The sequence below is a fragment of the Mesoplodon densirostris genome, chromosome 16 (assembly GCF_025265405.1).
Source record: "Mesoplodon densirostris isolate mMesDen1 chromosome 16, mMesDen1 primary haplotype, whole genome shotgun sequence".
Classification (NCBI taxonomy): Eukaryota; Metazoa; Chordata; class Mammalia; order Artiodactyla; family Ziphiidae; genus Mesoplodon; species Mesoplodon densirostris.
In genome coordinates, this window is record NC_082676.1 from 34813226 (window position 1) to 34832938 (window position 19713).

The window sequence follows — 19713 nt, forward strand, 5'->3', positions numbered from 1 at the left end:
CTGCTTAGGAAAACTGATACGAGATGACCAACCTCTTCCATGATGGGGCAATGCTTTATTGTTATTATTATTATTTACTGGAATAGACACTCTGGAACAAAGCATGGCCCCATTGTGGAAGGCCTAGAGCCTCTTCCTTTATGCACAAATACTGGCGTACTATGCAAAATTACTAGACATGAAGAAATGTGACCAACAAGAGAATAAACAACCAATAGAAGCAGATGACAGAATGATCCAAATATTGGATTTAGCAGACACAAACTTTAAAATAACTATTATTAAGCTATTATTAATGTGTTAAAGAAATTAAAAGAAGTGCAAAATTTTCAAAAAATGGAGGACACTCTACTGAGATGCCATTTCTCCCTGTGAGATTTGCAAGAATCAAAAGTTTGATGCAACATGTTGTGTTGGCTAACCTGTGGGGAAGTAGGCACCATCATACATGGCAGATGGAAGTGCAAAATGATACAGCCCTCCTGAGGGGAATCTGGCAATATCTACAAAACTGCAGAAGTAATGCTTTAAACCAACCCAACTCTCAATTTAAGGATTTATCCAACAGATATACCTGCACACATCTTTAAGAATGACATAGGTGCAGGGTGATTAAATGCTGCAGCTTTTGCAGTAACAAATGATTAGGAGCAACTCAAATGCTCATCAACAGGAGACACTTTAAATAAATTATGTTACATCCACACCAGCTTAAAAAAAAAAGAATGAGAAAGGTCTCTAAGTACTGATATGGAATATTTTCTAGGACATATTACATGATAAAAAGCAAGGTATCTAGTATATTTCCTTTCGTGTAAGAAAAGGGGAGAAGGTAGGGAAATATGTGAATATTAGTATTTGCAAATAAATAAACACTTGAAGACCGTATAATAAATGAATGAATCTTTAGAGATGGGGGTAGATTAAGAAATGGGGTGGAGGCTTCCCTCGTGGCACAATGGTTGAGAATCCGCCTGCCAATGCAGGGGACATGGGTTTGAGCCCTGGTCCAGGAAGATCCACATGCCGTAGAGCAACTAAGCCTGTGCGCCACAACTACTGAGCCTGCGCTCTAGAGCCCGCGAACCACAACTACTGAGCCCATGTGCTGCAACTACTGAAGCCCGTGCACCTAGAGCCCGTGCTCTGCAACAAGAGAAGCCACTGCAATGAGAAACCCGCACACCGCAACGAAGAGTAGCCCCTGCTTGCCACAATTAGAAAAAGCCCGTGTGCAGCAATGAAGACCCTATGCAGCCAAAAATAAATAAATAAAATTATATTTTAAAAAATGGGGTGGGTGGAGTGGGCAGAGGGAGGAGTAATCATTCTGTGTGTAACTTCTTATGTGAGTTTGGCTCCTGAATCATGTACATGTATTACCTATTCAAAAATTCATATTAAATCTTAAAGGGTAAATTGGGTAATATAAGTCAAATATCCAACACTGTCCATAACAGCACTCTGAACTCCTATAACCTTCATTTCTATAGTTAGTGCTAAAACAACGTTCACATCTGCCATTTCACTCTGTACTGCTAAAGACAGGCCAGCTATGATTCTACCCATTTTCTTATTAAAGAACCAGAGAGGTGAAGCCCTCTGATGTTCAGTACAGGTTTTTAAAATTTTAAAGTAAACTCTGCTGCCTCTTAACCTGTTTCCTCTTTATGGTCATGACAACTTCTCCCGGCTTTCTGTATTTCACCTCGTAACCTCATCTCTTCTGTCTCTTGTCAGATAATTTTCTTCCTCTCTCCCTCTGCATCTGTCCCTTTCTCCTTCCCTTCCTCCCTTTTTCCCTTCTTCTTTCTTGCCATGCCCCCATGCTCTCAATTCATTCAGTACCATGTTCTTTGCCAAAAAAAAAAAAAAGCCTTCAATTGCTCATCTTCCTGAAATCTGCCTTCTTTCTGACAATGCCATTTCCCTAGCAATCCTTAGTTCTAGTCTGGTCTCTCAGGGCCAGGAGCATGAGGTCAGAACTTATCTGGTTTCTTCTGCAGTTTTCAGGGTACCATTCTTAATTTTTCTCCAACAATCTCTTCTTTAAACCATGGGAAAGTAGGGTCAATGATATAGAAAATCTCTCCAGATGCAAAAGCACAACATAAAACTGCAGTAATTAAAACAGTTTGGCAGGTCCTGACACAGGATACAGAGATTACAGAACAGAGTAAGAGTACTAATATAAAGCCTACTTTATAGAGGAATATAATATTTGATAAAATTAACCTTTTAAATCAGCAAGGATTACTGATCCTTCAATAAATGGTTGAGGAAAACTTGCTAGCCATTTGGAAAAAAAAAAGACTGGCTGGATTTTCTCTTTTTTTTTTTTCCTTTGATCAGAATGCATTTCCGACAGATCTCAGATTTAACCTAACAATAAATGTCTTAGAAGTGTGTACAGGGGATTTACAAAATCATCTTGGAGTATGGAAGGCACAAAACAGAGAAGATTTAAAGAAAAAGGAAGGATTAATTTGAATATGTAAAACATATATTTTGCAGTGCACAGAGTTTCATTAAGAAAGACAAAAGGCAAATAGGAAAATATTTGCAAAACTTTTGAAAAAGGGCTATTTTCCTTAATTTTCAAAAAACTCATATTTCAGTAAGAAAGAGATAACCCAACAGAAACAGAAGAAAGGGTAAAAATAGTCAGTTTGCAGAAAAGGAAATACAAGTAGCTAATGAAGGTAGGAAAAACGACTTCACTTATAATTAAGAAGTCCAAACAAAAACGTGGGCATCACTGATTTCACTCATCAGATTGGCAAAGATGAAAAAGTTTGATGACATCCAGCGTTCATGAGACTGTGGGAAAATGAACGCTATCCCCCACTGTTTGTGAGAGTGGAAATTGGTGCAGACTCTTTGCAGGATAATTTGGCAATAGCTGACAAAATTTTAAATGAATGTGATTTAGATCCCATAATTCCATGTATGGGAACTCATCCTTTAGATTTATTTGCCAAAAAGTGCACAAGGAATTCTGTATGACGATGTTCATCCAGGTTTCTGGTAAATCTGAATGCTGGAAACCACCTAAATGTCCACTGATAAGCTTTATAAATCATGGGGAACACAGAACATACAGTGGAATACTGTAGAGCTGGTAAAGAGTGGGGTAGATCAGTATGTGTAGGTGTGGAAAGATATGTTGTTTACTGAATAAAAGCAAAGAGCAGAATAGAATATAGTATGATTCTGTTTATGGAAAACAAACAGGATAATGCGTTTTATGCTTAGTTTGCCTATAACATTTCCGAAAAAATTCCTGAAACCTGCTTCATGGCCTCATCCTAACCTCTGATTCCTCAGGTCTCCGTGTTTTTCTTGTTGGTTTCGGTCCCTCCCCCACTCAGCTTGGACTCCATGGTCACTCAGTACAACCTTCTCCCACTAGAGCCCTCACTCCCCCCACGCCCTTGGCATTCTTTCATAATCATCCTTATGACCAATCCTAATATTGGATTAATCCAGCTGTTTTCTTAGCCCCCAGACTGCATAGACAATTGTGTGGATTGATTCTGTCACTTATTTTGTTTTGTTTTCAATATCAGTCATTCAGTGTTGCTTGACAATCTTTTCATTCATTCTATGATTTTTTTCCTACATCATTCCTCACAACAGATATGCTAATCTTCACTCCATTATTTAGGCTGCAACCTATCATTGTCCCCTGCACTCTCAGCAGGTAACATCACTGAGAAAAGAGGTTAAGCATGAGCTCCTTAAACACTTCTCTAGAATAATTTTAAAATAATCTATTTCAGCGTAAGCAAACTACAGCCCTTGTGTCAAATCCAGCCCTGGCTGTGAGCTAAGAATGGTTTTTACAGTTTTAAAGGATTGTAAAAATGAAGAACAGGCGACACACTATGTGTTCTGTCTAGGATAGTTACCATCTGGTCCTTCATAGAAAAAGTTTGCTGAGCCCTAACCTAGACCATAACCCATGTTTGATTCTTTTCTTCCCCGTTCAGAAGAGCCCCTTTCTCTTCTCCAAGGCTGACCTGGAAACCTGTGATCTGATCCAATCTCTCTTTGCCTCTTCCAGAATGCCTTCTTCCTTGTGTCTTCTCCATGGCAAGCTGAACGATGGTTTTTGAAATCGCTCGGTATAGTTCAGTTTTCCAAGACAGACTAAGTCCATCAGGCTGTTTCTCTTGGTCCTCGATGGTTCAGCCCTGTCCCTCTTGGATGTGAGGGCATGTTAGTAAATGAGGAGGCGAGGCAACAATATTTCCAAGATGGGTTGATAACGAAATTTGTACTATAAAAGGATGGGAGACCCTGTGAGCAGGGCTGGACTTTGCCCTGGCATGTGGTATAAGGAATGGACCCAATGTTACCTACTTCCAGATGACCAACCAGTTGTCTGCTTTCTAAAAGTACATTCTTATTGATATGAGATGTGGCCTTTGTCATTTACTAAATGATTCCACCTTCTCTCTCATTCTCCAGATCCAATCAATCCCTAAACTTTGCCAATTTTACTTTCCCAATATGTTTGATATCCAAACTCTCCTTGCGATCTGTATTCTCACGACTGCCCCAGTCCTGTCTCTCATCCTTTCTCTCGGGGACTGCATTATTTAGCTTCGTTTAACCCACAGTCAGTCTTCTCATCTCCCCACCTCCCTCGCCTCTTGCTCAGTCTCTCTTGCAGGTTTCTCTGTAGTACCTTTCTAAAATCGGTCCCTTCTCGCCTTTAAATCTTTCCGCGGCTTCCCATTGCCTCCAGGTTACCTAGCTCAGCCGCCTGCTCTAGCGGCTCTGAGGGAGCGGGAAAGCCACCAGTCCCCACCATTTGCTGGGCTCGTCGTGCTCCCTCCGCTTGGGGGCACCTGACCTCACTCTTGGGTCCATCCATCAAATCTGAGCTCAGGTGCCGGCTCCTCCAGGAAGGCTTCCCTGACTAGCGCCTACGCCTACGCCCCCACACACTACCCAGGGTGGAGGCCCCTTATGTGAACCCACAATACTCGGTGCTACCCTCCATCACCCTCCGCCCCTAACCCTCGCAAAAAGCGCTGGAGGCCGCAATAAACACTTGTCGACCGACGGGTCTCTAAAGTCTTTGAGGGAGGCGCCGTACCCGGCGGTGCGTCCGGTGGGTCCTTCCCACCGGAGGAACGCAGGTGCAAAGGCACGGAGGCGCAAAGGGGCCTGGCGACCGCGAGCCTCGAGGGAAGTAGGTAGGCGGGGGAGGAGCCCCTGGTGGTCCAGCGCGCGCTCCCGAACGGTCCCCGGGGACGAGCGACCATCGAGACGCACCGGCCTCCGAGAGTCCTAGAGGGGAAACGGAAGGGGCCCTTCCTTGACGCACCTGTCTGACAGCGTCCGTCGCCCACTTCCGGTCCGCCGCGGGCCCGGGCGAGCCCGGCACAGGTGCGGGGCTGCGGGGCGGAAGTGGCCGGGGATCCGGGGCCGGGCTGAGGGCCTGCTGCGGGCCTCGGCAGCTGCGAGGCTGTCGCTGCGGGCGGCGCGTCTCCCCGGAGCTGACTCCCGCGGCACCGAGCGGGACCCGGGGGGCCGCACCGCGCTGGGCTCAGGTAGGAGCGAGGCTGATCCCGCCCGGCCAGGGTTGCCTTAACGGAGGGGTGTCCACGAGCCTGATCTCTTGAACCAAAGCGGAACACTGTGAAGAGTGAGAGTGGTCGTTTTAGAACCAGACGCTCATTCAAAGAAACCATGGGTCGCCTGTTTGTCAAGTGCTAGGGGTAAAAGATGAGTGAGGACCTTTCCTGACTAAAGGGAATCTGGCAGACGGAGAGAGACAGAGGGGTAAACATTCGTACTATAACGCGGTAAATGCAACCATGAACAAATGTAATAGCTAGAAAGCCAGGAAAGAGAAATCTCAGTTGATGCAGCAGAGAAAATGAATAGACTGAAAATGTCAGTAGATTTAAGATAGGTAGGTAGGTAGGTAGGTAGATACCTAGGTAGATAGGTAGATACAGTAACTTCCAATAGAATATTAAGCACACACTTGGGACGTACATAACTGACAATTGCTTATTCTCTGCTCTGTTTAGAGTGAGCCCCATCCCCCTCCCCAAGTCTACTACAAGCCTCTTCTTTCTCATGAGTACTTGAACCTGCATAAACCTTTCTGTCTTTTTGGCCTCCCATGTTTCTCATCTATACCATATGTTTTGGGAGGCCGACGTTGGCCTGCAATCTAACCTCTTACGTCTTCAGTTTCTGAAAAGCAGGGGAAGTAGTACTCACCCGATAGGATGGTTGTAAGTATTAAATGGGAGTATGTGCTCACATGCTTTCTGAATGGTAAAGCCTACACAAGTTAGAAATCTTTTGATCAATTATAGTAATGATATATATATATTGTTCTCTTGTTTTCTTTAGGCTGAGTACACCATCACATCCTAGCCACCAGCAGGTCTATTGGTTTTACCTCCCAGATGTCTTGACTTTGTCTGCTTCTTTGTCACCACATTGATCTAAGTCTCTTATCTCCTGCTTGGACCACGGTAAGTGCAGTTTCCCTTCTTGACCCTTCTTATCTATTCTCTATTGACACTTCCCAGACAGAGTGACTTTTGAAGAACATGTATTTCCCCACTAAAATAAGGAATAAGAGTAAAGCCCATAATTCTTAGTGTGTGCCCAGGCCCTCGATAATGTGGTTTCCGCCTGCCTCTGAGCTCTTTCCCTCCCTCACCCTGCTGAAGCCACACTGCACTGGGGCTTGTTCTCAGACTGCAGAGTAATTTCTAGCCCCAAGTCTTTTGCCTGGAATGCTCTTTCAGTGATTGGCTCATCTCATTCATTCGTTGGGTCTTAGCCTAAGCACTATTTATTCAGAAAAGCCTTCTCCAAGTCTCCAAGTTTTTTTTTTTTTTTTTTTTTTTTTTTGCGGTACGCGGGCCTCTCACTGCTGTGGCCTCTCCCGTTGTGGAGCACAGGCTCCAGACGCGCAGGCTCAGCAGCCATGGCTCACGGGCCCAGCCGCTCTGCGGCATGTGGGATCTTCCCGGACCAGGGCACGAACCCATGTCCCCTGCATCGGCAGGCGGACTTTCAACCACTGTGCCACCAGGGAAGCCCAGTGTTTTTTGTTTTTTAATATATTTATTTATTTGGCTGCGCAGGGTCTTAGCTGCGGCACGCGGGATCTTCATTGCCATGTGGGGGATCTTTAGTTGTGGCATGTGGGATCTAGTTCCCCGACCAGGGATCGAAACCAGGCCCTCTGCACTGGGAGCAAGGAGCCTCGGTCACTGGACCACCAGGGACGTCCCCAAGTCTCCAACTTGATTGTCCCCATTAACACCCTCCTTACTTCCTTTTTAGAACTTATCCCCATTTATAATTTAAATTTATTTGTTTCATTTTTTTTGGTCGAGCGCATGGGGCTTGCAGGGATCTTAGTTTCCCCCACCAGGTACTGAACCTGTTCCCTCGGCAGTGAAACCACTGGACCACCAGGGAATTCCCTAATTTTTTTTTTTTTCCTGTCTGCTGTACCAGTATGTGAGTTTCAAAGGGCAAGCACCTTGTCTATCTTGTTCTCTGTTGTATTTCTAGTTTCTGTGGGTCAGACATAGATACATGTCGAATGTATATTAAGTGTTGGAAGAGTGGGCCCTGGTGACTAACCTAGTTATAACCCGTCTTATATTTTTCTATGATTGTAGTGTTGTCTCTCTCTTGAGATTTTAAGCTATTTGTGGGTATAAGCTAAGTCCTAATTTCATTGATGTAGAGAACAGAACTGGGATGACCTGACCTTCCCTGTGTCTTATTTATGCTGTTCTCATTGTCTGTCTGGTCTTCCCAACAGACCCTCAGTCTTCTGGGAGGGGATGTGAAGACGCTTAAAGAGTGTCCAGGGATGGCAGAAGATCAGCAGCAGCAAATGGGTGTCCCTGTGGTAAAACTGGAGAAAGAGTTGCCGTGGGGCAGGGCGAGGGAAGGCCCCAGCCCGGAGACTTTTCGCCTGAGGTTTCGGCAGTTCCGCTACCAGGAGGCGGCTGGTCCCCAGGAGGCCCTCAGGGAGCTCCAGGAGCTCTGTCGCCAGTGGCTGCGGCCCGAGCTGCACACCAAGGAGCAGATCCTGGAGCTGCTCGTGCTGGAGCAGTTCCTGACCATCCTGCCCCGGGAGTTCTACGCCTGGATTCGGGAGCACAGCCCAGAGAGCGGCAAGGCCCTTGTGGCCGTGATGGAGGGCTTCACGGAGGGAGCCCTGGAGGCCAAGGCGGTGGGTGAGAAGGGGGATCTGGGTCTCGTTCTGTTGGTGCGGGAAGCGAGAGGTTTGAGGAAGCAGTGGGAGTGGATGAGGCGCAGAATCTCCCTCCTCTGGTCCCAGACCATCTGGGGTACTTTTTGGAGGGCAGAGGAGTTTTCATCAAGGAAAGCCATTCCCAGGGAAGACGCAGGGCCGGTGGAAGGGCTGTCAGCTCCTGTTTTGGTCATCAAGGCAGAGGCCTGGCCATATTTCCCTTGTGAGCCTCGGGTCCAAAGGAGGCAGGTTTTTTTTTTTTTTTTTTTTTTTTTGCGGTATGCGGGCCTCTCACTGTTGTGGCCTCCCCCGTTGCGGAGCACAGGCTCCGGACGCGCAGGCTCCGGACGCGCAGGCTCAGCGGCCATGGCCCACGGGCCCAGCCGCTCCGCGGCACATGGGACCCTCCCAGACCGGGGCACGAACCCGTATCCCCTGCATCGGCAGGCGGACTCCCAACCACTTGCGCCACCAGGGAGGCCCCAAAGGAGGCAGTTTTGATCTATTTCAAGGGCCCTGGTAGACTCATTCCTCTTTGGGCAGAGATGCATATGGGGATGCAGGGAATTCTGGAATTCCACTTGGTGAGTATTCTTCCTGAGAAGCATTGCCTGGAACAGTGCTGTTTCCACGTCTGGGACGTTGGCTGAGACGGCTCACGTAGTGAGTGACTTTGCATCTCAGATGCTCCCCTGGGACTCTGGCCATGTGTCTGTCCCTCTCTGGTAGTTTCCCGATTGCCGTCTGGGAAAGAGAGGGCAGGACTGAACGTTACCGTTTTGCTTGCAGGTAACAAGCTGTCTTCATTGTGTTCTCCCTTTTCCCACCGCAGTCACCCCTGACTTCCTGTATAGTCCTAAGAGTTGTTTTGTTTTTTTACTCCCTACCAAGGAGCTTAAAAGTGGACCAGGAAAGGCCTGTTCTTGTGAGTTCTGGTTTTCCTTGCTATTTCTAGAGCAGTTTTTTTCTCACTGATTCACTGCACAGTCTAGGCTTTGTATTTTATACTTTCAGTATCTGTAACCGGGGAATCTTTTTTCTAATAGTGAGTGTTTTGGGCTAAAGCTCTCATTGGAATAATAATAACATCTCTCTGTGATACAGTTCATGGTAGAATTTGATCAGTATTGAGGTGGGCACAAGGGACCCTTGTAAAATGGCATGGATACATAGAAGTTACTCAGCGCCTGATAAAGACAGTTTAGCCTCCTTTTCACCTTCTCACTCATGTCCTGGGGAAGAGCCGAGCCGGCTTGTCCTTTGTCTCCCCTGCAGCTGCAGTGGGTCTCTTTTTTAGGTTTTAATTCAACTCCTTTCATAACAGCCTTATGCAGGCCTCATTCTAATAGGTGTTGGGGCCTGTTCTTAGATTCCGTGCCATATGCAGGGAGAGCAGGAGGAGACAGCACTTTGCAGAGGTCCTTGGGAGCCAAGTGTCCACCTGGGGCCCGTGGAGGTCAAGCCCGAGTGGGGGCTGCCCCATGGGGAAGGAATTCAAGGCCTCGACCAAGGCGCTGAGGAGCAGCTCAACCAGGACCCGGGAGAGGGGACGCAGGCCTTCCAGGAGCAGGGTAAGCTGCAAGCAGTGGGGAAGAAAGGGCACAGAGAAGGGTGCTTCGTGCCCTGCCCCCTCCCCTTTCCTTTACAAACCCTGCAGTTGATAAACTAAGTTACCTGTAGCGTGCAGTTCTGAGTTTTCTTGGCTACTTCCTGGACTTCAGTAGGAAACAGATGAAGTGAAATTGTTTTCTGTAGCTCGACCTCCTGATTTCTGCGGGGGATATCTGGTATCACGCTCTCTTATCATTTCTTCTCCTTTCCCTCACATCCCTTCTAGAAACTGCCAGGAAATATGTAGCTGACATGTAGGGATATTTTTTTTAAGTGGGCAGATAAACTGAATCCCTAAAAGTGACATGTGACTTATTGTGTTGCTGAATCTCAAGGGGGGTTATTGCCGTAGTGCGACTTGGGAGCGTGAACAGCCCTGAAGGGCAGCGCATATTGGGTTGGGCCCTTCTTCCCAGCTGAGAACAGGGTAGGGTACACCCACACCTACCTGTCTGGAGTCTCCTTATGGTTCCTGGGGTTCTTTGTGTCAGGCACTAGACGCCTGTGGACGAGCTACTGCAGGACAGCGCTAATCCTGCTCCTGGTTTATTTCCCTGCTCAGCTCTGCCAGTTCTTCCGGCTGGTCCTGGCCTCCCTGCAGTGAGCACCAGAGACCAGGAGATGGCAGTGGGGTTCCTTACAGCTGGATCCCAGGTGAGCTGTGACTGCTCTTCAGGGATTGCGATGTCGCTTTGAATGAGGCTCACCTTCCCCAAGATTTCTCCTCCCAGCGGAGCACCATCCACAGAGTTGAATTATTCTACCTTTCTTGTTCTGATGGATGTGACAGCTTCGTTTTCTCCACTTTACATCCTCAGTTATTAATTTGAATTGAGCCTTAGGCCAGCGGTCCCCAACCTTTTTGGCACCAGAGACTGGTTTCGTGGAGCACAAGTTTTCCACGGATGGCTGTGGGGGGATGGTTCAGGCAGTAATTCGAGCGATGGGGAGCGATGGGGAGCGATGGGGAGCGGCAGAGGAAGCTTCACTCCCTCGCTGCTCACCTCCTGCTGTGCAGCCCGGTTCCTAACAGGCCGCGGTCCGGTACCGGTCCGGGTGTTGGGGACCCCTGCCTTAGGGTCTAGGCATGAGGCTCAGTTCACTCATTTGGATTGCTCTTTGTTTTTTTTTTTTTTTTTTTCCTCCATCGACTCAGTATTGCTCTTGTAATTGTGAGGAGGAAGACATAAGTGGTGGAAATCCCAGAGGCGTGTTCTAGGGTGTGGTGGATGGCCAGGAGGTCAGTAGCCCTTTGTGGGTACGCTTTATGGATGCTTCTGCTGCTGCTCTTCCTCTGGACCCCATCCTCCCCCCACGTCAGCAGGAGGGAGGCGACTCGAGTGGGCGCTCCCAGGAGCCCCGAGCCGAGTGGTCTCTCTGTCCCCTCCTGTGGCCGCTCCAGGAGTTTTGGCCTTATTAGCACTTCTCGGCCTGCCACAGATGGGGGTCACCGGAGCACAGGTGGGGCACTCCTGCCATGGTGAAAATCTCTCCCATGGGATGCCCAGTGTTCCCCGGGAGGTGGGGGATTTCCACTGTGGCACTTCTCTGAAGGGGACATTGAGTCTTAAAGTGAAGAGCTCCTTATAGAAGAAAAGATGTCATTTGGCAGGAAAAAAGAAGTGACTCCAGTTTTTTTGTTTTTTGTTTTGGCCGCGCCACGTGGCTTCTGGGATCTTCTGGGATTGAACCTGGGCCCTCGGCAGTGAAAGCACAGAGTCCTAACCACTGGACCACCAGGGTTAGGGAATTCTCACTTCAGGGAATTCCCAGAAGTGACTCAAGTTTGAGCTCACTAAAGCAGTATTTGGGCAAGGGTTGATGCCTGTGCTGTTTGCTGTTTTTCAACACAACGTTGTTCTTAAGGCAGGGCCAGCCCGAGTTTTTACTTATCTCTGAGGGAAAGTCAGTTCTGGTTGAGGGGCTAAACAGCAGCCCCCAGTCTCCATCAAACATGAGGATCGAGTGGAGGTGGCTGAACGGTGGAAGTTAGAGGCCGCAGTCGTTGGGTACCAGACAAGTGGCTGCAGCAGAGGCTCAAAAATACAGTGGCTCAGACAAGTCCATCGTTCTCTGCCGTTAAACTGTCGAGAGGGAGGCACTTCTGGACCATCTAGGGACCCGCGTTCCTTCTGTCTTCCTGCTCTGCTCTCCCCTGGAATGTTGTCCCCTGTGTCTCTCTGCTTTTCCAGTGCTCCTACCTTGGGATTATTTCTTTATCCATAGCCATCTCCTGTGCTGTTTCAGGGGTTGGGCCCATTTAAAGACATGGCCCTGGCTTTCCCCGAGGAGGAGTGGAGGCACGTGACCCCAGCCCAGATAGACTGCCTTGGGGAGTACGTGGAACCCCAGGACTGCGGGGTCTCACCTCCAGGTAAGACCGTTTCCATCCCGGAGGTAAGAAACTGAGGAGTTTTGAAAGCTGTAGGTCAGGGTTCTTGTCCTTGCCCTAGATTTCAGAACCTGATGCTACTGATAAAGGAAGGGAGTATCATGGCAGATGAGTAAATGGGTCTGTGGAAAGCGCATGGACCAAGGCACATAAGGAGCTAGCGAGGTGCTTTCCTGGGTCAAGAGGAGCAGACAAGGAACAAGAAAACACCAGGTAGTTATTCTGGCTGAAATGAGACAGGTCGGTCGTTAGGATGCCCTGAACGAACTCCTACTGTGTCTGTGGTTGAAGGGAACTGAGGGCTTGAGAGTAAGAGAAAAGAGGGATCCTCTGATCTCTTTCACCAGCCTATGTTTACGGAGCGCTCCCTGTGTGCAGGCCCCATGTTAGCAGTTCTGTGTTGGGACAGGACTGACGTTCATGAAACCTCGGAGCCCACAGTATGTGGGTGCAGGAGGGCACGGGGCTGTGGTGGGATCTCAGCCGTGGGAGGGGCTGGTGTGGGCTGGTGTTGCAGAGCAAGCAGGGCCCGGCTGGGCGTCTCAGGTGGCAGCCGGGTTTTACCTGGGGTCAGAGCTGGGAGGAAAGCTGCTTGTGGGGGAGGAGCAGCAGGGGAAGGTAGGAGGGAAGGGTGAGCCTGGGATGTGCACACCGAGGGCCCCCCGGGGACAGCCGGTGAACACTCGGGGGGGGGGCGCTGGGGACGAGGGCTGACAGCCCCGCGGCTTGGATGGGGTGGGCGGTGGGGAGAGGGGAACCGTGGCTGCGAAGGGCCCCCTCCTTTGTTCCCTCTGATTCTCTCCTTCCTCCTCTCATCACTTCTTTGTAAGTGATGTGCTGACCACTCACCTGTACTGACGTCTCCTGGTCTTTTTTCATCTTAAAACATGTTAAAACATGTTTCATCTTAAAACATGCAGAAGTATCGTACAGTCGACCCATTAACAACAGAGGTTTGATCTGTGTGGGTCCACTTCCACGTGGATTTTTTTCAATGAATACGTACTACAGTCCGTCGTGATCTGCTCTTGGTTGAATCTGCGGATGAGGAAGCTTGGATACGGAGGGCCGACTGTAAAGTTAAACGTGGATTTTTGACTAGCGGTCATCACAGAGTAGTGGCAGTGGCAGTATACTGGGGGGGGGGTTGGCTCGGGAGGCCTGGGTCCAGTACAAGGCTGTCACCCATGATGAAGAGATGTGCGATTTCTGTGATGGCAAAGGACGTGGAACCCCTCCGAGGTAAATGCAGAGCGCAGGATCCGTGCATGGTGCACCCATGGAGGTGCCAGCATCCTAGCGCCTTCATCCTGGCGCTGGGGACGGGCCTCTGCCAAGGACGCCACTGTGTTCCCAGCAAGTTTTTACACCCTCCTGGCCATTCTGACTGTTCTAGAGACTGGCTTTATGCTTGTCCTCTTATCCGCTCGCTGTTTCAAAACAACCCACGTACTTCCCTAACGTTTACGCTGAGACTGGGTGAGCCGGAGGTCTGCTTCCCAAGCATAGCATCCTCTAGCCATCTCAACCTTGAGTCTTCCTGAGAGTTCTTCCCATGTGATTGCAGCTCTTGCATTGACAACTGTCTAGGATTGAGCCTGAGAAAATAAACATAAATTTCATAATACATGATATATAGCTCGTACTTACATTTCCCCACGTCCAGTTAGATTCATGCATTGCATTTAATTTTAATTTTGCTGTTCATAACACCTCAAACCTGGAAACTACCCAGATGAATATCAGCCAGATTAATAAGGAGAGTGTAATATACTCTTACAGTATGACATCATACACTGATGAGAAAGAATGTACTGCAGCTACAGCTACACCACGATATAGGTGAATCACACAGGCGTAATATTGAGCAGAAGAAGCAGACACAATGTGTGAATCAAATATGTAAAGTTTGGGAACAGGCAAAAATACTTTGTGGTGATAAAAGCCTGGATAACACGTTACCCTGTGGGCAGGATGGTGTCACCAGTCACCAGAGGGGACGGGAGGGGCTTCTGGGTGCTGGTGATGTTATTTCTTGAAGTGGCTGCTATTTAATGGTCATCTTCATTATGAAAATTCTTTCAGCTCTTTATGTTTTGCACACTTACTTTTGTGAAAGGTGCAAAATAAAAGAATACATCAGAAGTGAGAGCTGTGTCCTTCATATTTTATCACATCACGAGGCATGAAATGTCCTTTTTTCCTTTATCTTTTTAAAAAATTAATTAATTAATTAATTAATTTTTGGCTGTGTTGGGTCTTCATTGCTGGGTGCGGGCTTTCTCTAGTTGCGGCGAGCGGGGGCTACTCTTTGTTGTAGTGTGCGGGCTTCTCATTGCGGTGGCTTCTCTTGTTGTGGAGTATGGGCTCTAGGTGTGTGGGCTTCAGTAGTTGTGGCTCACGGGCTCTAGAGCGCAGGCTCAGTAGTTGTGGCGCACAGGCTTAGTTGCTCTGCAACATGTAGGATCTTCCTGGAGCAGGGCTCGAACCCGTGTCCCCTGCATTGATAGGTGGATTCTTTTTTTTTTTTTTTTTTTAAGAAATTCATTTATTATTTTTGGCTGTGTTGGGTCTTTGTTGCTGAGCGTGGGCTTTCTCTAGTTGCAGCGAGTGGGGGCTACTCTTTGTTGTGGTGCGTGGCCTTCTCATTGCGGTGGCCTCACTTGTTGCGGAGCACGGGCTCTAGGCGTGCGGACTTCAGTAGTTGTGGCACATGGGCTCAGTAGTTGTGGCTCACGGGCTCCAGAGCACAGGCTCAGCAGTTGTGGCGCATGGGCTTAGTTGCTCCACGGCATGTGGGATCTTCCTGGACTAGGGGTTGAACCCATGTCCCATGCATTGGCAGGCGGATTCTTAACCACTGTGCCACCAGGGAAGCCCCTCCCTTTATCTTTTAATGGGCTTGCCTGAAAGGACTCTTTCCCGTTTAAGCATCACCTGTCATTTCCCTCTTCTTTTCTTTTTGGCTTCTTTGCTCCCTAGTACCTCTTTTCTCTCTTCTCCTTCACTTCCTCTTGATCTTCTGTAAACAACTATTAATTTAGAGAGAGTATAAGAGGGATCTGAGGAAGGACTTGTAGAGGGCGTTTCAGTCCTAATCAATACGCCGAGGTAGAGGTAGTCTGGTGCAGACTGGATTCATTCACTCATCCGGCAGTCGTGAAGCGTCTGCCCTGAGTCAGTCCCTGTGCCAGGCTCCCAGAGACCCAGCTTACTGAAACAGCGTGAGGTGGAGGGCACAGTGCAAGCAGGGACAGTGAGCTGAGGGAGGGCGTGCAGTGCCAGCAGCTCCCCGTTGCTGGAACAGGTCTGTGATCCTGGGGAAGCTGAACATCTCAGATGACCGTAGAACAGCACGTGCAACGAGGTCAGTCGTAAGTTGTGGAATAAACGGTGCTAACTGAGTATATGTGTCGACGAGACCCAGGATGGGGCAGTAATCGGGGCAAGTTCCTTAGAGGAAACCACTGAGTTAGATTTTGAAGGAAAGCAAAGTCTGACTTAGAAGGAAGTTAAGAGGGAGGGCATTAAAATTTAGCAGACTGTTCTGTAAAAGGGCATGGAGATTGTCTGAGCTTGGGCTGCTGTAACAAAATACCAGAGAATGGGCGGCTTAGACAACAGACATTTATATCTCACAGTTCTGGAAGCTGGGAAGTCCAGGATCCAGTTGCTGGCATATTTGTTGTCTGGTGAGGGCCTCTCTTCCTGGTTCATGGGTGGCCACCTTCTTGCCTTGTCATCACGTGGCTGAGGGAGAGAGACGTCTTGTGTCTCTTCTTTTTTTTTTCTTTTATTTGCGGTACGCGGGCCTCTCACTGTTGTGGCCTCTCCCGTTGCGGAACACAGGCTCCGGACGCGCAGGCTCAGTGGCCATGGCTCACGGGCCCAGCCGCCCCGCAGCATGTGGGATCTTCCCGGACCGGGGCACGAACCCGTGTCCCCTACATCGGCAGGTGGACTCTCAACCACTGCGCCACCGGGGAAGCCCTTCCTTTTTTTATAAGGACCTTAATCCCATCGTGAGGGATCATGCTCACGTGACCTCTGTGTGTGCAGAGAGCCAGCTCTGGCTTCTCTTCTTAGAGGACATAACCCCATCCTGGGCGCGCCACCCTCATGCCCTCACCTAATTAGTGCCCAAAGGCCTCACCTCCTAATAGCAGCACCTGGGGACTTAGAGCTTCAACCTGTGAATTTGGGAGGGAACACAAACAGTCCGTAACAGATGGAAAGAAGTAAAGGAATGTCTGGTTTTAGAGTCAGAGAAAGTCAAATGTACTGAGGTTGTTGGTTAAAGGAAAAAAGAAGGAATTGTTAGTGGGACACCCTTAGAAGCCAGGTTCTAACATGTAAGTTTACCTTCAGATCTGTTTCAGTATCGGTCTGTATCTCCTTTGTCCTGTAGGCTTGGGGAGAAAGGAGAAGGAGGCGAAGACCCAGCTGGCAGACCCCAAGGGGCCACTTGCTCGGGGGCTGGCAGAGAGGTTTGGGGAAGCCTCTCTCCAGGTCCCGGAGCTCGGAAGAACCTGTGAGCAGGAGGCCGGGAGCTCGGTGGGAAACGCGCCTGGGCCGCCTCCTCCCCAGCGCGGCATTGCCCCCCTGCCTGATGACCTCAAGACCCACAGCTCCTTCTGGAAGCCTTTCCAGTGCCCCGAGTGCGGAAAAGGCTTCAGTCGGAGCTCAAATCTGGTCAGACACCAGCGGACCCACGAAGAAGACAAGTCCTACGGCTGCGGGGAGTGCGGGAAAGGCTTCGCACTGCGTGAGTACCTCCTGAAGCACCAGCGGACCCACCTGGGCAGGCGGCCGTATGCGTGCGGCGAGTGCTGGAAGACCTTCAGCCAGCGGCACCACCTGGAGGTCCACCAGAGGAGCCACACGGGCGAGAAACCCTTCCAGTGCGGGGACTGCTGGAAGAGCTTCAGCCGCCGGCAGCACCTGCAGGTGCACCGGCGGACGCACACCGGGGAGAAGCCCTACACCTGTGAGTGCGGCAAGCGCTTCAGCAGGAATGCCAACCTGGCCGTGCACCGGCGGGCCCACACCGGGGAGAAGCCCTACGGCTGCCAGGTGTGCGGGAAGCGGTTCAGCAAGGGGGAGCGGCTGGTCAGGCACCAGAGGATCCACACTGGGGAGAAGCCCTATTGCTGCCCTGCCTGTGGCCGGAGCTTTAACCAGCGGTCCATCCTCAACCGGCACCAGAAAACGCAGCATCGCCAGGAGACCCCAGGGCAGTGAGGGTGCCCGGCCGAAATGCCCCTCTTTTGCTCACAGCAGGTGCCGGAGAAGGCGGGGCCTTCTGGAACCACCAGGCGGAGGGAGACCTCGTTGGAGGATGCGCCCCCCTTTACTCACTGAAGGGTTGGGGGCGTCGAGGGACGTTGGGGGCCGAGAGGCGCTTTCCCCCATTTTCTTTCCACTCGTTTCACACATAGGGGAAGGGAGAGGCCTGGTTTATTTGAGAGGCCAGAGGGCACAGCATCTCACGTCTCCTACCCAAGTGGTGCTCGTACTTTCTCTTACCCTTTTTGAGGAAGCAGTATCTGGACTTTCAGTTCAGGTCCCGGTTTTTCTCCTTCAGTGGATGTTCACGTCCACCTCCTGAGCAAGTCTGGTTGTCAAGGTGAAATCTTGTCCCGCGTCGGCAGCTTGAGCCTCGTTTTTCTGAGGGCTGCGTCCCAGCAAGAACATGAGCTCTGTCTCCCTGCCTTCCCCCAGTTCTCTTTTCCGTTTAACAGATATTTATTTGTTAAATGACACCTACTGTGCGCCTGGTGCTGGGAGTGCAGTGAACGAGACAGATGAGACCTCATTCCCCTGGAGCTTGTGACTGGGCCCTGGAAGCAGACTCGTTAATAACACAGAGCGCCCTCAGTTCCCTTCACAGCGAGGGCTGAGCGAGAGGAAGTCCTCTCAGGCTCACTCTGCGCTCCTTCTGCCCTGCCCCTCCAGGAGCCTGATCTTTTCCTCCCAGCTGGGGTCGCTCAGGCAGCCTCCTTTATTTTATTTTATTTGCAGCCCCCTTTGTCTCTGTGACAGTCTACTCTCGTTGGTAGTTTCCTCATTCCATTCCTTGAACAATAACAACTGTCCACACATCTGTTAGGAAATTAATATTTTGCTGTTGATCACTGTATAAACATGAGAGTATTTTAAAAAACATCCAGGTCTGTATAAAATTCTAATTAAGTGAGGCCAAAAGATGAACTAGTATTAATAGCCTGTATCTGATGGCACTTTACAATATATATAATGCACTGCTTCCCTGTTTTCTCACTTGACTCGTTCCACAAATATTTATTGAGGCCCAACAGTGTGCCAGGAACTCTTCTAGGTGCTTGAGGTACATCAGTGAATAAAATAGGTGGGGTGTGGAGGTGGGGTGGGAAATCCCTGCCCTCGTGGAGCTTATGTGTTGGTCAATGTATTTGATCTTCAGAACCACCCAAAGTGGAACCCGTGGCTGCTCTCCGGGACCCTCTGGACCTGGCATCTGAGCCTGTGCCTCAGTCCTGTCAGCTGGCCCTGAAATGCATTCACCACCACCTACCTCTTGTTCCTGAGTCATCTCCGTTCTCAGTGCATCTTGGTCCTTGTCATCTGAGAGGTACTTGGGGTCCTCAGGGCCACCTGGAGATGATGAGATGGTAGCAGTCTGTTTTGCATGAGTGCCAATTTAGGAAAAACAAAGATGTTTGTAGGCATCAAAACACATTTTTTAAAAAATGAGAAGATGCAGTGTTTGTAAACATGTTTAAGCTTTCTTATATTATTTTGCCATCGTTAAAGGTTTTCCTTTCTCTTGGACATTCTGGAAACTGCCTAACTAGCCTGGACCGTGCTGCAGTGTCGTAATGCTGTGCCTTTGGACGCCGGCTGCTGAGTGATTAGTGTTCTGACGGGACTGTAAGTTAGTCTGTCTTTGGACTGTGTCCTGTAACTGCAAGATGTGATCTGTCTCATGGTGCCCCTTGATATTATATTCTTTCACTGGGATTTTCCCCCCCATTTTCCATTGTAAATAAGGTAAATGGTAGTGACTTTAATACAGAGAGTTGCATTACTCAGTCCACCTTGAAAAACATTATTTTATCACTCATTTCTTGGCAGATAACCGTGGTGTTTACTTTTCATTTAGCGAATGACCTCCTGGCCCTTCAGTTGTCCCCACGAGGCTGCGCTGACCAGGGCGCTGTGAGATGTCCACTCTCTGAGATGCTGGGCTGCTACTTCTCAGCAACGTCGAGGTCCAGATGCAGAGTCAGCTCTTTTCTTCCCCATGCCCCAGACAAGCCAGGCAAGGCTTACAGCCACCTGGAGGCCAAACCCAATGAGAGGCTTTCCCTAAGCCTCTGGCCTGTAGTCTGTGTGACTTGGGGGCTGACTTGACCTGAGTTTGGCCTCTTCTGGAAGGTCTGTATTCCAAAGCTAGGCGGGGAGTTTGGGGCCA

General features: G+C 49.4%; 1 protein-coding gene across 1 annotated transcript; it reads left to right on the forward strand.

Moving 5' to 3' along the window:
• The first annotated feature begins 6254 nt into the window (after positions 1–6254).
• ZSCAN25 (zinc finger and SCAN domain containing 25) lies at positions 6255–19326 on the forward strand. The gene is made up of 6 exons (XM_060079192.1): positions 6255–6260; positions 7820–8236; positions 9627–9828; positions 10431–10522; positions 12116–12242; positions 16669–19326. Exons 1-6 carry the CDS (start codon positions 6255–6257, stop codon positions 17499–17501), a joined length of 1677 nt encoding a protein of 558 aa, XP_059935175.1. The 3' UTR covers positions 17502–19326.
• Positions 19327–19713: the final 387 nt, after the last annotated feature.

What these genes read in the sequence shown, in the direction of transcription:
- ZSCAN25 (XM_060079192.1), top strand. An exon ending in GCAGGCCTTCCAGGAGCAGG is followed by an intron (nt 9,829 to 10,430) that starts GTAAGCTGCAAG and finishes TTCCCTGCTCAG; the next exon opens with CTCTGCCAGTTCTTCCGGCT. An exon ending in TCCTTACAGCTGGATCCCAG is followed by an intron (nt 10,523 to 12,115) that starts GTGAGCTGTGAC and finishes GTGCTGTTTCAG; the next exon opens with GGGTTGGGCCCATTTAAAGA.